The sequence below is a fragment of the Brachypodium distachyon genome, chromosome 5 (assembly GCF_000005505.3).
Source record: "Brachypodium distachyon strain Bd21 chromosome 5, Brachypodium_distachyon_v3.0, whole genome shotgun sequence".
Classification (NCBI taxonomy): Eukaryota; Viridiplantae; Streptophyta; class Magnoliopsida; order Poales; family Poaceae; genus Brachypodium; species Brachypodium distachyon.
In genome coordinates, this window is record NC_016135.3 from 11,669,414 (window position 1) to 11,685,993 (window position 16,580).

Sequence of the window (16,580 nt, forward strand, 5' to 3'; positions counted from 1 at the left end):
CCAGATTGCTGTGCCGCCGTCCGTCACATGTCAGCAACTCAGTATCATCCACGTGTCCAGCGTAGTCCAATCATAAAATTGACACCCAGGCCACACAAAAATGTTGTGCCATCAATCTCACGCTTGAGTGTGATGTTTTGGAAAACAAAACAATCGTTGTGATGGGACATTGACAACATCGGTATCCTTAATTAATTTGTTGGCGTTATGGTACGGTGTACTCCATTTTTTTAGCAAAATTGAAAGCAATATTTTCATACGTAGGTGCAGGGAAACAGGACATTGGACTACCTCATGCATTTTCATATGTTTCCTCGTTAAAATTTTATATGACAAAGATTCAGTCGTGCAAGTAACTCCATCTAGCAAGAAAGCGTGGATGAATTATTTCCCCCCTAAAAGTACAAGGCCAATCGATCAACTTGGAAGATGGATAGGATATACCTACACGTGATTTTATTTCAACTTTGAATTTAGATCAAGTGCGCACATATTCGTTCCATGGCCTAACTCTCTCTTTGTATCGCCCGATTTGAAATTCCGAGACTTGCTGATACATGTACAAATTGAGCCCACACGAAAAACTTTTGCGATTAACCAGCAAACTTTTGCCATGCAAAATCACCAGCGATTACAATCCATCCAGAATCCAGATACACATTGATGGATTTTTTTTTTTGTTATTGGTGGTTGACGCTATCTGTAATGAAAAGGACGGGCAGAAGGGGAGGGCTGACGGTGGTGATTGGACAAAGCACAGGGGAGGAGGAGGCTGAGGTCATTTTACCTGCCTGCCGCTGATACACATCCATCCATATGTTCTGATCAATCATCAGGGATTATTTATTATTATACTCTGGTGCAGTTGCTTGCAGCTAAAAATCACCGAGTCGAAGGACGCAATTTAACAGTCGAGTGTGCTAGGCAGGAGTATATGACATGACCATTTGCGTTTCTTGGTTTTCATCGCTTTGGGGCACCAGCACGGTGCGTTCGCGAATGGTGCTGCAGGTGATTTATACGTATTTTCAGGGAGCTTCAGCGATTCCTTCCTTCATTAGATAAAGATTTTGGTTTTGCTATGGGAAAGTTGCCTGTTTTTTTTGTTAGAGATCAGTTGACGTGCTGGCTACCCAACAACAGCATGTGGAAGAGAAGAGAGCGGGGATGGCACCCATATCTTAATCCAACAATTTCGGTGCGTCGGCTGAGATTTAAGCACTTTGCTTCAAAATCAAGCGCCTGAGACATAGCTATATCTTAAAAAATTTAGGACATATCTTGAGTTTGCTAAAGAAACCAGCGGTAATAAAAGGGAAGCAATATTGAGATATCATGATCCTTCGAGGACGGGATTTGAAAAGAGACCAAATGTCTTAAAAAATGCGCAATATTACAATAAAATCATAAAATATTTGCAAAGTCTAAAAAAGTGAAATATGATAATATGGATGTGTGTGCTTGTAAAGTTTCATAAAAAATCTCAGCTCTACAAAAGCAAAAAAATCTTTTACACGTAATTGTACATCTTTTCCCACCAAAATTACAAGCACGCAAAGGGTTTCGGCATTCATTTATGGGCTCTTTTTGCATATGTGAAAAAAATTGTTTACTTTTGGTGCACCTTTGAATTGGTTTTTCGAGCCATAGCTTATGGTTTCGTAAAATCCATACAAACTCCCTAATGCATTGGTTAGATCCCAGCAACAAAATCTCTAGGCTATTGGGTGTTCTTGAACGTTAGGCTAATTTATATTATCAAAATTCATTTAATAAAGAGACGCAGACACAGATCCAAAAGAGTCGATAAAAAATGCACATCTAACAGCGATATATTACTTGTCTTAAAATTAATCAGAATAACTAACAATTCTTACGCACAGTTTCTGCGAGTTTATACTCGTATCATTCATATATTCTTATACTCCTCCTGTTTCATATTAAGTTGACTCAAGTTAGTCTAAATGTGAATATATCTATATACTCAAATACGTGTATATATATATGGAATATTTCGACACTTAACATGAGACGGAGCGAGTACATGTGATTGTTCTGTTTAAAAACAATTCAACTGTTGATTCATCCTTCAAATCGGTCATGAAACTAGATTGAAGCTAAATTCGGAGGAGTCTAGTCTGGTGGGTTGCGATCTCAAGGAGCCAATCATGATAAGGCCGACTGCGACGGTAACATGTCACACGCCTCAGCAAAAATTCCCCATCTCGCTGCCGAGCGCCCCAGCAGGCCAGCCCCCCTCGCTCCGTCGCTCGTCTTCCTCCTCGCCCCATCCCGCTGCCGAGCGCCCCAGCCCCCTCGCCACCCCTCCTCCCCATCCCGCAGACGAGCGCCCCGCCCCAGCCCCCTAGCTCGTCTTCCTCAGCGCTCGCGCTCGCGCGTCCACCGCAGGTTGATCTCCCCTTCGATTCTCTCACTTTTGGGCAGAGAGATCTGGCCGGAGGGGTCGCAGTCCTCCCGCCTCATTTTGGCCAGTGTCCATTCTGGGTTGGTTGGGGCTCGCATGCCTAAATCGGGTACGGATGACAGATGCAGTAACTGCTAATATCTTTTGAAGAATCTTTAGCTGCAGATCTGGAAGCCATTTTGTGCCCTTGCTTCAGTTGGAGCCCTGCTACATGAAGTGAATGATGCTGCTTTCTGGTATCCCCTTGCCATTGGTTGTTACTTGTGTTTGTTCACCAAATCTGGCAGGAGGTGATCTGCCCAAGCCTTAGTTCCGTGCTCTGGGTAAATAAGGTGAAAGCTCCCAGCTCTTGTGTGTTGATTTCTCTGGATTTTTGAGTAACCTTGATAACCTGGAGGCCGCAAGGAAACAGATCCCACCCTGCAGCAGCTCTAGTAATAAGGTGGTACTAGGGGAAGGCACCATGACCTACTTTCCTGAGGAGGTGGTGGAGCACATATTCAGCTTCTTGCCTGGTCAACATGACCGGAACACAGTTTCGCTTGTATGCAAGGTGTGGTATGAGATTGAAAGGCTGAGCCGTCGTACTGTCTTTGTGGGGAACTGCTACGCTGTTCGTCCTGAGCGAGTAGTTCTGCGTTTCCCTAATATGCGGGCACTGACGGTCAAAGGAAAGCCACACTTTGCCGATTTCAACCTTGTGCCACCTGATTGGGGTGGGTATGCTGCTCCGTGGATTGAGGCAGCAGCCAGGGGCTGTGTGGGTCTTGAGGAGCTGCGGATGAAGCGGATGGTGGTGACGGATGAGAGCCTTGAGCTGCTAGCTAAAACATTTCCACGCTTCAGGGCTCTCATCCTAATCAGCTGCGAGGGGTTCAGCACCGATGGGCTAGCAGCTATTGCAAGTCACTGCAAGTGAGTGTACTTAAAATCTTTAAGGCATCATACTTTTCCAATTTGGTGGTGTACTTCTAGATCCTATGGTCTACAATTTTAAGAATTGAAATATGAAATTCCTATGATAATACTCTTTTCTAATAGCCGTGAGGCTTCTTGCCTTCTGTGTTGTTAGTTATGCTTCTTTTGAAATCTATCCCTCTGCATGAATGGATCGATTTTTATTTGTTGAACAGTTCATTTATCTACAGGCTCCCAAATCACAGAATGCAGGTATCTTTGCAGGGCATTCACATCTTGTTTTGTTTAAATTTGTGGTATCTGCGGTTTTATGGACTGTTGTAGAGCTTTTACATGCTAGTTTCAATTCATGTAGCATGTTTTTTATGTACTTAGTTGGCTCCTTAGGTGTTTAACACCGATCAGTTGTTCTCTTCTATACATTTTACTTGTCAGGCTGAGTTAGTGTTGTTATGCCCTGGTTACAACAATCATCCAGGATTATTGTTTTACTGTCGTGCTTATTTCGCACACAACTATTTGCCCGGGCAGAATGCAATTTTTGTTGAATTAAATTATTTAACGTGTTATTGCCCAATTTTGTTATGGCATAAACTTACTGTTACTACATAGATTTTCTGGTTAATACGCTGACATTGTTTTCTATCTTTTATCTATTGTCTAGGCTCCTGAGGGAGTTGGATTTACAGGAAAATGAAGTGGAAGACCGAGGGCCAAGGTGGCTCTCCTGTTTCCCCGATTCCTGTACATCACTTGTCTCCTTGAATTTTGCCTGCATCAAGGGGGAGGTTAATGCTGGTTCATTGGAGAGGCTTGTTGCTAGGTCCCCAAATCTCCGGAGTCTGAGATTGAATCGATCTGTACCCGTAGATACACTCTCGAAGATATTAATGCGCACCCCTAATTTGGAGGACCTTGGGACTGGGAATTTGGCAGATGACTTCCAAACTGAGTCCTACATCAGGCTGGCCCTTGCATTTGATAAATGCAAAATGCTAAGGAGTTTGTCAGGATTTTGGGATGCTTCCCCTTTCTGCCTCCCTTTCATTTATCCTGTTTGTGCGCAACTAACAGGTTTAAACTTAAGCTATGCTCCCACACTTGATTCTTCCGATCTCACTAAAATGATCAGCCACTGTGTGAAACTCCAACGCCTTTGGGTGAGTTACCTTGTTTCTGCACTCGACTCCCCATTTTTATGCTTGATTAGAACAAGGCAGTACTGATTTTGAGTCTTCATCCTTTATATTGTAGGTACTGGATTGCATTGCGGATAAGGGCTTGCAAGTGGTGGCCTCCAGTTGCAAGGATCTACAAGAACTCAGGGTATTCCCATCAGACTTCTATATTGCTGGGTATTCCCCGGTGACTGAAGAGGGACTTGTTGCAATATCCTTGGGCTGTCAAAAATTGAGCTCATTGCTCTATTTCTGTCACCAAATGACCAACGCTGCACTAATTACTATAGCTAAGAACTGCCCAAATTTCACGCGATTCAGACTCTGTATTCTTGAGCCGGGGAAGCCTGATGCCATGACAAACCAACCATTAGATGAAGGCTTTGGTGCTATTGTTCGTGAATGCAAAGGGCTAAGGCGACTGTCAATATCAGGCCTTCTCACGGATAAGGTTTTCATGTATATCGGAACATATGCAAAAGAACTTGAGATGCTTTCAATAGCATTTGCCGGAGATAGTGATGCAGGAATGATGCATGTTATGAAAGGATGCAAAAATCTGAGGAAGTTGGAGATTAGAGATAGCCCATTTGGTGATGCTGCACTCTTGGAGAATGTTGCCAAGTATGAGACAATGCGATCCCTTTGGATGTCATCGTGCAATGTCACAGAAAAGGGGTGCCAAGTCCTTGCATCAAAGATGCCAATGCTTAATGTGGAGGTCATAAATGAGCTAGATGAAAACAATGAAATGGATGAGAACCATGGAGGGCTCCCCAAAGTGGACAAACTATATGTTTACCGCACAACTGCCGGGGGAAGGGATGATGCACCAAATTTTGTTAAAATTCTATAGAGCTAGCTGAGAGTTGCCCGATATCTTATTCTGATAGGTAACCCTTTTCAAATTTTTCCTTCACTTAGAAATATCTTGCTTATTTCAAGGCTTCACTGGTACTGTTCTAGCTTCTACAACCTACTGTTTCAACTTGCATGGTTTTGTTCTTCTGCAGCTTGTTTGATCTTGTAGACATGTACTGTGTGCACAACAACATGCGGATTATTCATTAATAGGCCCTTGTGGATCATTATGTCATCTTAGATGTTTAGGTCAGAAGTAACCTAGGATAGCAGCCTCTTTTGTAGTTATCATAAGCATGCATCACCATATGGTCTTCTAACCAAAATAAGAGATGCAGTGTAAAGTGGCTTATGCTAAGGTTGTTTAAATGAAACCCCACTTATTAATGAAAGATTGAAATGATTCTTGAACCAACTTTGCTCTATGAAATCTTTGTATGCTCGTTTTGTTCTCAGTAGATTGTAGCTACCCATAGTGCTAATGTTGACCATTCATTCTGATTCCAGAGCCTGATGATATATTGCATGATATGATCCCCATCTCATGAGACTCTCCACTCGATTACTTTTACAGATGGTCGGCGGAATCGGGCAGGCCCGGGCTGACAGTGGCAAGTCCTCCGGGTGTCTCCCTCCCCTTTGCGGTGGCCAGGAAAAGGCGCATCTGTGTGCCCCTTATCTTGGAGCATCTCTGTCCGTGGATCCATCATTCCCTTTTAGCGTTTGGTCATATGGCCACCCAATGGCCCTGCCTTTACCCTGTGCGTTCTCAAGAGGACCACCAATCGGACGCCCCCAACTTCCCTTTTTTTCTTCTTCCCTGTATTCCGTAGCAGTACCTATCTCATTTGCTTTTGACATTGCCACAGTGCATCGTGCTGCTGCTGCTGTTGGCTGTTGCGCTTGTTGTTGTTGTTGTTGTTGTTGTTGTTGTTGTTGTTGTTGTTGTTGTAATGTTGTTTGTTTGAACCTTGTCCAGTTGTCCCGGAAGAACATTTCGAGGCGATGGCTAGTTTGTTGCTCCCTTGAATGTATTGAGCGCCTGGAATAATTTGGTAGTACCGTGATTTCATCATTTCCTTTCGGGGGGTTCTTACCGTTTACTGCTGCCCGCGTCCTTTCTTTTTGTTTAGCCGGGAAAGCAGTTAAATCAAAGCTAAATCTGTTAATCTGTGTTATTTTGATGTTCATCTGGCCGGGAAGATGACGAGGATAGGATCGGGCAGTAGTCTGGATGGCTGCTGCACGCCTGCACGTACAGTCGGCGGCAGACAAGTACGCTACGCGGACGGCAGGGCAGGAAGACGTACGATGCAGGCAACGTGCGAGGGCGACCGGAGAAAGGCTTTTTTTTTTTGTTTTAGAATCATCGGAGAAAGAATCGAGTTCCTCTTTTTCTTTCTTGGGTGGGAATGGAGCAAGACAAAGGGAGCGCGGGCCGGCCCACTCGGCCTGTTTGTCAGGCGCGGCGCATCGTCCAGTCGCGGTCCGCAGTAGCGCATGGGCGCGCACTTGCCTCTGCCTTCCCGGCCCTGGTCGCACAGACAAAAACGTGTTGCTTTCGCTTCCGTCCTACGCACTATTGCACTCTCAGTCTTCAACTCAACTCTTGACATGCACAGGATTAATTTATTGCACGTGTACTTGCGGGTCAAATCAGGCTCATTCAGGTCCGTCGAAGTCGTGCTAGGAATCCCCCACAGCGAAGAAGGGTTGCCTGCCTGCCTGTGTGATCCCCGTATCAGCAAAACGCAAGCATCCATATTTTTCAGGCTTGCTCTCTTCACCACTTCTGCTCGTGCTGTAGAATCTATGTTTTGATCAATAAATTTCGGGGAATCGAAGTCCTTCTGAACATTGTGCGCCATGCAAAAATCATATACTTTGATGCAAATATCTATTTTCCGCCGAGATATATTCTGGTGACAATGTATGAACCGCTGACGAGAGAGAGATCTTACCAGTATTTAGGTCCTCAGGGATCGAAGGTAAAAGTGCGTACAATGAGTGACGCCAACCTTTTTTTTTAGCAATGACACGTATGATAATTGCTGATGTGAAAGAGAGAAAAATGAAAAAAAAATGTTGAGCTTTCTATTAGCTAAAAGATGATCTCTTCGGGTGAGTTTGGCATTGAGGTGATTATGATAATTCAGCTTTTTCAACTAACTTTTGCTTATTTTTGTGTTTGACTAACCAACTTATCTATGTTTTCGTGTGTAATTTTTCACAACAAATTATAAAATAAGTTCAGCGCAGCATAGTTCGGCAATATCAAACTTTCACAAAAATGATAAGACAAAAATAAGACAAAATTTTCATTATACTAGATTTCAACTTTTCCTAGCACTTATTTAGTTAATTTTATTCATCTAAACATTCATTGTAAGATATGACACTAACAGATAACTTATTGTGTGACATGTTTTGTTGTGTTTTCGACATGACGCGAAACACACATAAAAAAAGACAGTCTTATCAACCATTGTACGTGGCCTAATAGCCATATGTCCCGTTTTGTATTATTACCAGAATGTTACAACGACACAAGATTGGATCGGCCAAACTAGGTCTTGGACGGTTTGTGCCATGTGAATTGACAGTTGACTTGGTATTTTGCGGGGTCTCGGGTCCCTTAATACACTACCACCTTCTTGGTTGGCAAGTCTTTGTTTTGGAGAGTTGCGATCCGACATTGATTGGTAAACTAAGATAATTATCCTAGACGTGTAGCGATCCCATAATGTGCATGTGAAAACCTTTCTTCCGATTGAACTCGTCCACCGATCTAACGCCGTCTCGCTCCTTCCCTAATCCTCCTTCATGATGATACCTGCCGTGAGAATACCACGACAAGATCCTTGGCCATTCTCTCTTATATGGGCGCTTAACAGTTACCCCGACGTGTCCTTGCAGAACTACATGTCTGGCGGGGCAGGTCTCCTAGCAAGATACAAGTGAAACCCGTATATTACCTTCGAAGTATCTAACAAGATTTCTTTCTGGCTCCATAGGATACCTCGGAGCTTGGTGGGTCCTTGAATGGGCCTGGCTTAGGGCCAGTGTACTCGTTACACAACATTTATCGTATATTTCTACAATGGAATAATTATTCATCAAACATTCTCCCATCAGCATTCTCAAAGGGGTCATGACATATGTCAAGCTAGGAATAAACTCGGGATGTCGTAAGTTGTGAAGTTGATAACCCGCAGAGGAATTTCTCTATAGACAAGTTTCCTTCCTTCGTTCCTCGAGTACGATAAGTCCCGTGAGCATCGGGTCTTTATTCATGGGTCTCAAGTATCTCAATGGCCGCTTCAAGTTTACCTCGCGACTAGCATACCCGCGGATTTTTCTGTCCCGGCTTCCCAAAACGTCTTTTCGAGGATCTCGCGGATTGTGATGTCATCGGGTATCTCCATTATTTATAGTTGATTTGAGGCGACTCTCAATGCATCGTCCCTTACTGTCTCTTAGCCCATAATATAAGAAATCATATCCCAAATGTATTGTCTCTTCAGGTGTATCTAAAGTAGCACTTATTTAATATCTTTGTGTGGGAGAGTTAATGACTTTGTGTTGGTTTGTGTGAAGAGATGGTCGCTAGCATAAGAAACTGTTTTATTAATAAGAGGTTGACATGTCAGAAAAACTGATAAGAGGTGGCCCGATCTTCTCGTTGAGCTCGTTGTAGATGGACGATAACTCGCGAGACGCTGATGAATATCTGGCTGTTCCCTAGTTGCCAATGTAACAATTCTCAACCCTAGTTAATATTCGCAACACCACACGCTTGCACACGTAACCGCCGACCACGAAGCGGTTCCGCAATCTACCAATTCCTAATGGACAATAGATAACACTTGAATCTTCAGTAGCAAAAACATCAGATACAAACAAAGTGGTGAATGTAAAATTCCTGATCGAATCAAAAAGGAATATAATTTCAGACGAATGCTTGTAGCAGTTCAATGAAAGGTTCTGAATAAACTAAACGTGGTCTAACCCTAATCGTGGGCACCCCTCAACTTATATAGGGGTGGTGGACGTCCAACAACCTAGAAGGACCCGGACTCGAACTTGGTTCAACCCAAACTTGATACAAACCAAAACGTTGGGTTCAGCCCAAACTAAAGGACTCGGACTCGAACTTGGTCCAATCCAAACTTGATACAAACTGACCCAAAACGTTGGGTTCAACCCATAATATGAGCATGCAGGCCCAACTCACACTTAGGCAAATAAACCATGTCATACGCAGCCGTATGTGTGTCAGATGCTCCTCGACGTGCGCCGATGCCTTAGACTTGTTTGACGTGTCGTAGGACTTGTCCTAACATTAGCCACGACAACTTCTATTGCTGGTTGATTTCCCCCTCTTCATGTGGTGCGCCAGCCTCCCTCTCCTCCCTCGCGCTCTTCTTGATATTGGAAATCAACGGCAATGGATCTTGCTGCAACTCTCCTCCTCCACGTGCAAGGCTTGAATCATCTTAAAATCTGATCATACATAAATGCATAGACTTAGGTAGTATAAAGCTTTCATCAATTAAAACATCAGATTCAATTAAAAGTGAGTTCACCTGTTGTTCAAGTAGCTTTGCACGTGCTCTTGTTATTGGCCCAAGTCTAATTTCATTGGGCTTGTCTTGTGCAGCAACATCATCAATTGGAGTTGATAATAATGGACTAGGGATGTCCTCATCATCCTCCCCTCTTGAAAAAGCGTCGACCCCGACGCAGCAAGGTCTTCTCCAGCATATGGCGTCAAATCAGCAACATTGAATGTATTACTAACGCCAAACTCATCGGTTGGAAGATCAATCTTCTATGCATTGTCATTAATCTTGGCAAGCACTTTATATGGTCTAGCACCACGTGGTTGCAACTTGAACTTGCGACGCTCCAGAAATCTGTCCTTGCGAAAGTGTACCCAAACCATGTCGCCGGGCTGAAACAACACCTCCTTGCGCTTCTTGTTCACACGGTCAGCGTGTACTGGCCTTTCTTCTCAATTGCTTCTTTTGTCTTCTCATGGATCTTCCTCACAAAATCTACTCTCTTGGATGCCTCCATGTTGACACGCTCTTGCATGGGTAGGGCAGCAAATCAAGGGGTGTTATGGGTTTAAAACCATAAACCACCTCGAATGGACAGAGCTGCGTTTTTGAGTGTACCGCACTGTTATATTCAAACTCCAGATGCGACAAACAATCCCCCCACACACGCAGGTTCTTCTTGATCATGGATCGCAGCAACATTGATAGCGTGCGATTCACCACCTCCGTCTGACCATCAGTTTGGGGGTGACAAGTAGTGCTGAATAATAATTAACTTGGTCCCGAGCTTCCCCCAAAGTGTCTTCCCAAAATAGTTCATAAACTTCACATCACGATCAGAAACAATTGTCTTTGGTACTCCATGTAAGCACACAATGTCCCTGAAAAACAGATTAGCAATATGCGACGCATCGTCGCTCTCGTGGCAAGCAATAAAATGTGCCATCTTGGAAAAACGATTAACTACCACAAAGATTGAATCATGTCCTCTTCTGGTCTTAGGCAAGCCTAACACAAAATCCATGCTAATATCTTCCCAAGGAGTAGTAGGAACAAGAAGAGGAGTATACAAACCATAAGGTTTCAGCTTGGACTTCGACTTATTACAAGTGATACATCGTTTCACAAACCTGTCCACATCACGCCTCATCTTAGGCCAATAAAAATGTTTAGCGAGCATAAGCAACGTCTTCTCACGTCCAAAGTGTCCCATCAAACAGCCCGCATGGGATTCCTACAACAATAGCAAACGCACGGACGATTCTGGAACACATAGTTTGTTAGATCTAAATAAGAAACCATCATGTATGTGATATTTTTCCCATGCTTTCCCTGTTGTACAAAGAGAATATGGTGCAGCAAAGTCACGATCAGCAGCATATAAATCACGCAAACTCTCTAAACCAGGAACTTTAACATCCAAAAATGTCAATAACATGTTTTTCCTAGGTAGAGCATCAGCCACCACATTTTCTTACCCTTCTTATGCTTAAAAATGTACGGGAAAGACTCGATAAATTCAACCCACTTAGCATGACGTCTATGCAAATTGGATTGAGCTTTCAAATATTTCAAAGCCTCATGATCAGAATGTATGATAAATTCTTTTGGCCACAAATAATGTTGCCAAACCTCAAGAACACGAAAAAGAACATACGATTCTTTATCATAAACATAATAGTTCAATTGAGCACCATTCAACTTTTTTAGAAAAATAAGCAATCGGTCTACCCTCTTGCATCAATACACCTCCAATACCAATTCCACTAGCATCACACTCAATCTCAAATTGTTTAGTGAAATCAGGAAGTACAAGCAAAGGTGCAGCAGTCAAACGACGTTTTAGTTCATCAAACGCATTATCTTGGGCTGGGCCCCAAACAAACTCAACACCTTTTTTTAGTTAACTCATTCAAAGGTGTAGCAATAGTACTGAAATCTTTAAAAAAAGGCCTATAGAAACCAGCAAGACCGTGAAAACTGCGTACTTGACTAACATTCATTGGAGTAGGCCAATTTTTAATAGCTTCAATTTTAGAATCATCTACCTCAATTCCATGTTTAGAAACAACATATCCTAGAAATATGACCTTATCTTTGCAAAATGTGCACTTTTCAAGATTAACATAAAGCTTAGCATCACGCAACACTTGCAAAACTTGTCGAATATGATCACAATGTTCAGATTCATTGCGGCTGTAAATTAATATATCATCAAAGTACACAACCACAAATTTACCAATGAAGTGCCTTAAAACATGGTTCATCAAGCGCATGAAAGTACTAGGTGCATTAGTTAACCCAAACGGCATGACTAACCACTCACATAAACTGAACTTTGTTTTAAAGGTTGTCTTCCATTCATCCCCTTCTTTCATCCTAATTTGATGATATCCACTACGCAAATCAATTTTAGAGAAAACAGCAGCACAACTCAATTCATCTAGCACATCCTCCAAACGTGGAATGTGATGACGATATCGAATAGTGATGTTATTTATAGCTCTACAATCTACGAACATGTGTCATATACCATCTTTCTTAGGAACTAAAATAACAGGAACAACACATGGACTTAGACTTACACGAATATAACCTTTGTCGAGAAGTCCTTGTACTTGTTTCTGAATTTCTTTCGTTTCCTCGGGGTTGGTGCGGTAGGGGGCTCGATTGGGCAGTGACGCACCGGGTATCAAATCGATTTGATGTTCTATACCACGCAAGGGTGGCAAACCAGCGGGTACCTCATCCGGGAACACATCATCGAAATCCTGTAAAACATGAGAAACACCAATAGGTAGCGGGGTCATGTCGTTAGTAGAAAGCAAAACACTTTTGCACATAAGCACAAAAAGCGTCAAAGTAGGATCCTCGCTAAACTCTCTCAAATCAGATTTGATGGCTAGCATTACTAAGGAATTCTCTCCCTCACAGTTCTGTTTACCACTCAGATTTGGCTTGTGGCTCTCACTCACCAAAAGTGGAGTCGCTCGCCTATCTAATCTCTCACGCTCATTTCACAATTTACTTCAACTTTCTGCCCTGATTCATTTACGATTTGCTGCGGTGTCATGGGTCTCAAAGTAACATCCTTGCCACGCCAATTCAAATGATAAGTGTTGGCTCTCCCATCGTGACGGACGTTCCTATCATATTGCCATGGACGACCCAACAACAAGTGACACACGGTCATGGGAACCACATCACACTCAACGGTGTCTTTCTATGGTCCAATCTGAAATTCCACACGCACATATGGCTGATCTTCATCTCCCCACTATCACTCAACCATTGAATATAATATGGATTGGTGTGCAGCAAATATTTCAATTTCAGTTTTGCACATAGCTCCTTACTAGCCAAGTTCCGACAACTACCACCATCGATGATCACCTTGCATGCCTTGCTAGGACCAACAATAGCCTTCGTTTGGAACAAATTGCAGCGCTAATTTTCAGGACTAGGCGTGACATTCAGCACCCTTTGTGAACAAACAATGGTAGGAAAGTGTGTCGCGTAAGCATCAACAACACCATCATCATATGCATCCTCATCCTCCAAAGATTCAGATTCTAGATCAGCATCATCACGGTCTCATACTCTAGATCCTCATTAACCAACATAACCTTCTTATTGGGACAATCTCACTTGAAATGACCCTTGCCACCACATGTATGACAACTCATATCCCTATTCCGTGCTGTAGACATAGAGGAAACCGGCAGCACTAGCAACAGGTTGTGCCGGTTTCTTAGCGTTGATAACAGCAGATTCGGGCTTGCTTGAAGAAGTACCACGAACACCCGAAGAAGGACTTGGTGTAGGCACCCCACCCGATGGGCGTGGCGTGAAACGACCACGAGCCAAAGTGGAACGAGCAGCAAACTTCGCGTCTTCGACTAACTAAAGTTCAGCCTCCCGTGCATGATGTAGCTACTCGGTCATGTCATAATATTGGTGATGCCGAACGATGCGCTTGGTATTGTATGTCAAACCAGAAAGAAATCGCTACATGGTCTGTTCGGGTTGCTCACGGACTCTAGCACGCTGCATAATCAACTCCATCTCCTGAAAATAATCATCCACGAACATGGTGCCTTGCTTCAAATTCTGCAACTTATCATAGAGAGAACGCATATAGTTGCGAGGAATAAAACGTTCACGCATCACTTCCTTCATAGTTCTCCACATGATGGTTGGTGGATCGCCTTCTTCCTGCCTAGTACGCACAATGTTATCCCACCAACGCAAAGCATATCCATTGAACTCTGAAGAAGCTAACTTGATTTTTCTGTCCTCGGTGTACTCATGCAAACGTCATAATTTCTCTATCTTCAGCTCCCAAACAAGATATTCTTCAACATCAGTAGAGCCCTCAAACTTGGGAATAGAAAACTTCGGTTTGCCCAGCCCATCATCATCATGATGAGCATGCTGTCCATCATCATGATAAAAGTCACGGCGTGCATGACCCATAGGGAAGGCACTAGCACGGACATTCCCACGACCTCCATCACCACGGCCACCTCCATGGCCAAAACCCATCAGCGCATTATGACACCGATCCTGATTATGCTGCTGGTCACGCACATTATTGGCTGCGCCACCATCATTAACGCTAGCATCATCATCATCATGGTGCTGATCTTGCTGTTGTTGGCGCTCAACGAGCATGCGCAAATCAGCCACCGCTTGCGTCAAATCAGCGAGAGAGCGCTACATGGTGGTCACGTGACCCTGTGTCGCTTGAGCCATGTTAATGACCTCATCAACCTTCATCTCCATTTGCTGCAAATCTGAAGATATAAGTTCAACCGCCTGATTTATCTTGAACTTCAAGTGATCACATAGGGCTTCATATTCATGGCAATGCACCACCTCAGTAGCAGCCTTCTTATGCAAAACATCACTTGCACCATCTTCGGTCGACATGATTAGAGCACAAAAAGGAAAAATATAGGTGGAAACTCTCAACTCACTCAAAACTGAAAGAAACAATGTATCTTAGCATTCCAAAGTGAATTAGTATAGCTTACCAACTTGGATGGGCAGAACGTACACGGATGTGATGAAACAAATACCAAGGGAGAGATTATCACACGACAAAATAGGGTATATGGTGGAGCTTGGTGGGTATACCTAACAATAGCAATTCACAAATCCTAGTGCTGATAGTATGACACACAACTCACCGGAAACGCACACACTACGATAAGTGGGGCAAAAGCAACGAAAAGAACGAGCTGAAAATAAGAGATAGATGTCGGAGTAATGCTCGTGTTACAAATGCACTAGAATAGACGCTAGCAAAGCTCAAAGTATCCGGGCACCAGATTGCTCAAAGTAGTAGGTAGAACAACTCAAAACAGCAAATTTGTAGCACAGCTTTCGGCCACGTTTCTGCTCAAAAAAAATAATTCCGCTACAACGGCGGATAGCTGAAAACAATCCCGAAAGTGTAAAAAACTAAAAATAGTATAGGCTCGAAAAAATTTCGGAGAGGTTTCTAGACTCTTTTTTTTTTGCTGTCCCCCTCCTTTTTCCTTGCGGCCAAAACTATCCGGACTCAGATCGGCTTGGTATGGGAAGAAAACTATATAAAGGTAAAACAAAGAGCAGCCCGTAGAGCACAAATATGCTAGTCTCGTGGGAAGGTTCCTACTCTTATATGATAGAAAGGTTGTGGCTAGGCTTAACAATCGGAAAGGAAAAAGAACTCTATTCTGATTCGGATTGCAACAAACGCGGAAAGAAAAAAAACCACGTCAAAAGAAACAGGAATTTGGAAACTAACTCAACTCGGATTCGAATAGTAAACTAACTCAACTCGGATTTGGAAACGGACTCAAACTGCAACTTGACGCGGGTGAAAGCAGGATAGATCTCGCCGACTCCGACTAGAACAAGAACTCCACGGAAACAAAACCTAAACAAACTACGACAGGAAGATAAAGTTACGCAAAGGAAGGACTACGACCAGCACAAGAACTAGATGAACCGATGCAACTAGGCTATGGCAAAAATCTAATCCTAATATTTTTTTTTGGCTTTTTCTGTATAGGACGAAAACAAAACTAATCTATGGGTTGGAATTTGCTCACCGAGTAAACGCTGGAAATCTGATACCAAGATGATAAGGGATGGCCCGATCTTCTCATGGAGCTCGTTGTAGATGGATGATAACTCGCGAGACGCTGACGAATCTCTGACTGTTCCCTCGTTGCCAATGCAACAATTCTCAACCCTAGTTGATATTCGCAATAGCACACACTTGCGCACGTAGCCGCCGACCACGAAGCGGTTCGGCAACCTACCAATTCCCAATGTAACAATAGATAACACTTGAATCTTCAGTAGCAAAAACACCAAATCGAAACAAAATGGTGAAGGTAAAATTGCTGATCGAATCAAAGGGGAATATAATTTCAGACGAATGCTTGCAGCAGTTCAACAGAAGGTTCTGAATAATCTAAACATGGTCTAACCCTAATCGTGGTCGCCCCTCAACTTATATAGGGGTGGTGGACGTCCAGCAACCTAGAAGGACTCGGACTCGAACTTGGTTCAACCCAAACTTGATTCAAACTGACCCAAAACATTGGGTTCAGCCCAAGCTACGAGCACGCAGGCCCAACT

The 16,580-nt window shown here is 43.2% G+C and overlaps 1 protein-coding gene across 1 annotated transcript; it reads left to right on the forward strand.

The window, feature by feature from the left end:
* Positions 1–2,306: 2,306 nt before the first annotated feature.
* On the forward strand, positions 2,307–6,457 carry LOC100822494 (transport inhibitor response 1-like protein Os04g0395600). Its single transcript, XM_003579605.4, has 4 exons — positions 2,307–3,340; positions 4,008–4,503; positions 4,598–5,414; positions 5,957–6,457. The coding sequence occupies exons 1-3, from the start codon at positions 2,889–2,891 to the stop codon at positions 5,375–5,377; spliced, it is 1,728 nt and encodes a 575-aa protein (XP_003579653.1). The 5' UTR covers positions 2,307–2,888; the 3' UTR covers positions 5,378–5,414; positions 5,957–6,457.
* Positions 6,458–16,580: the final 10,123 nt, after the last annotated feature.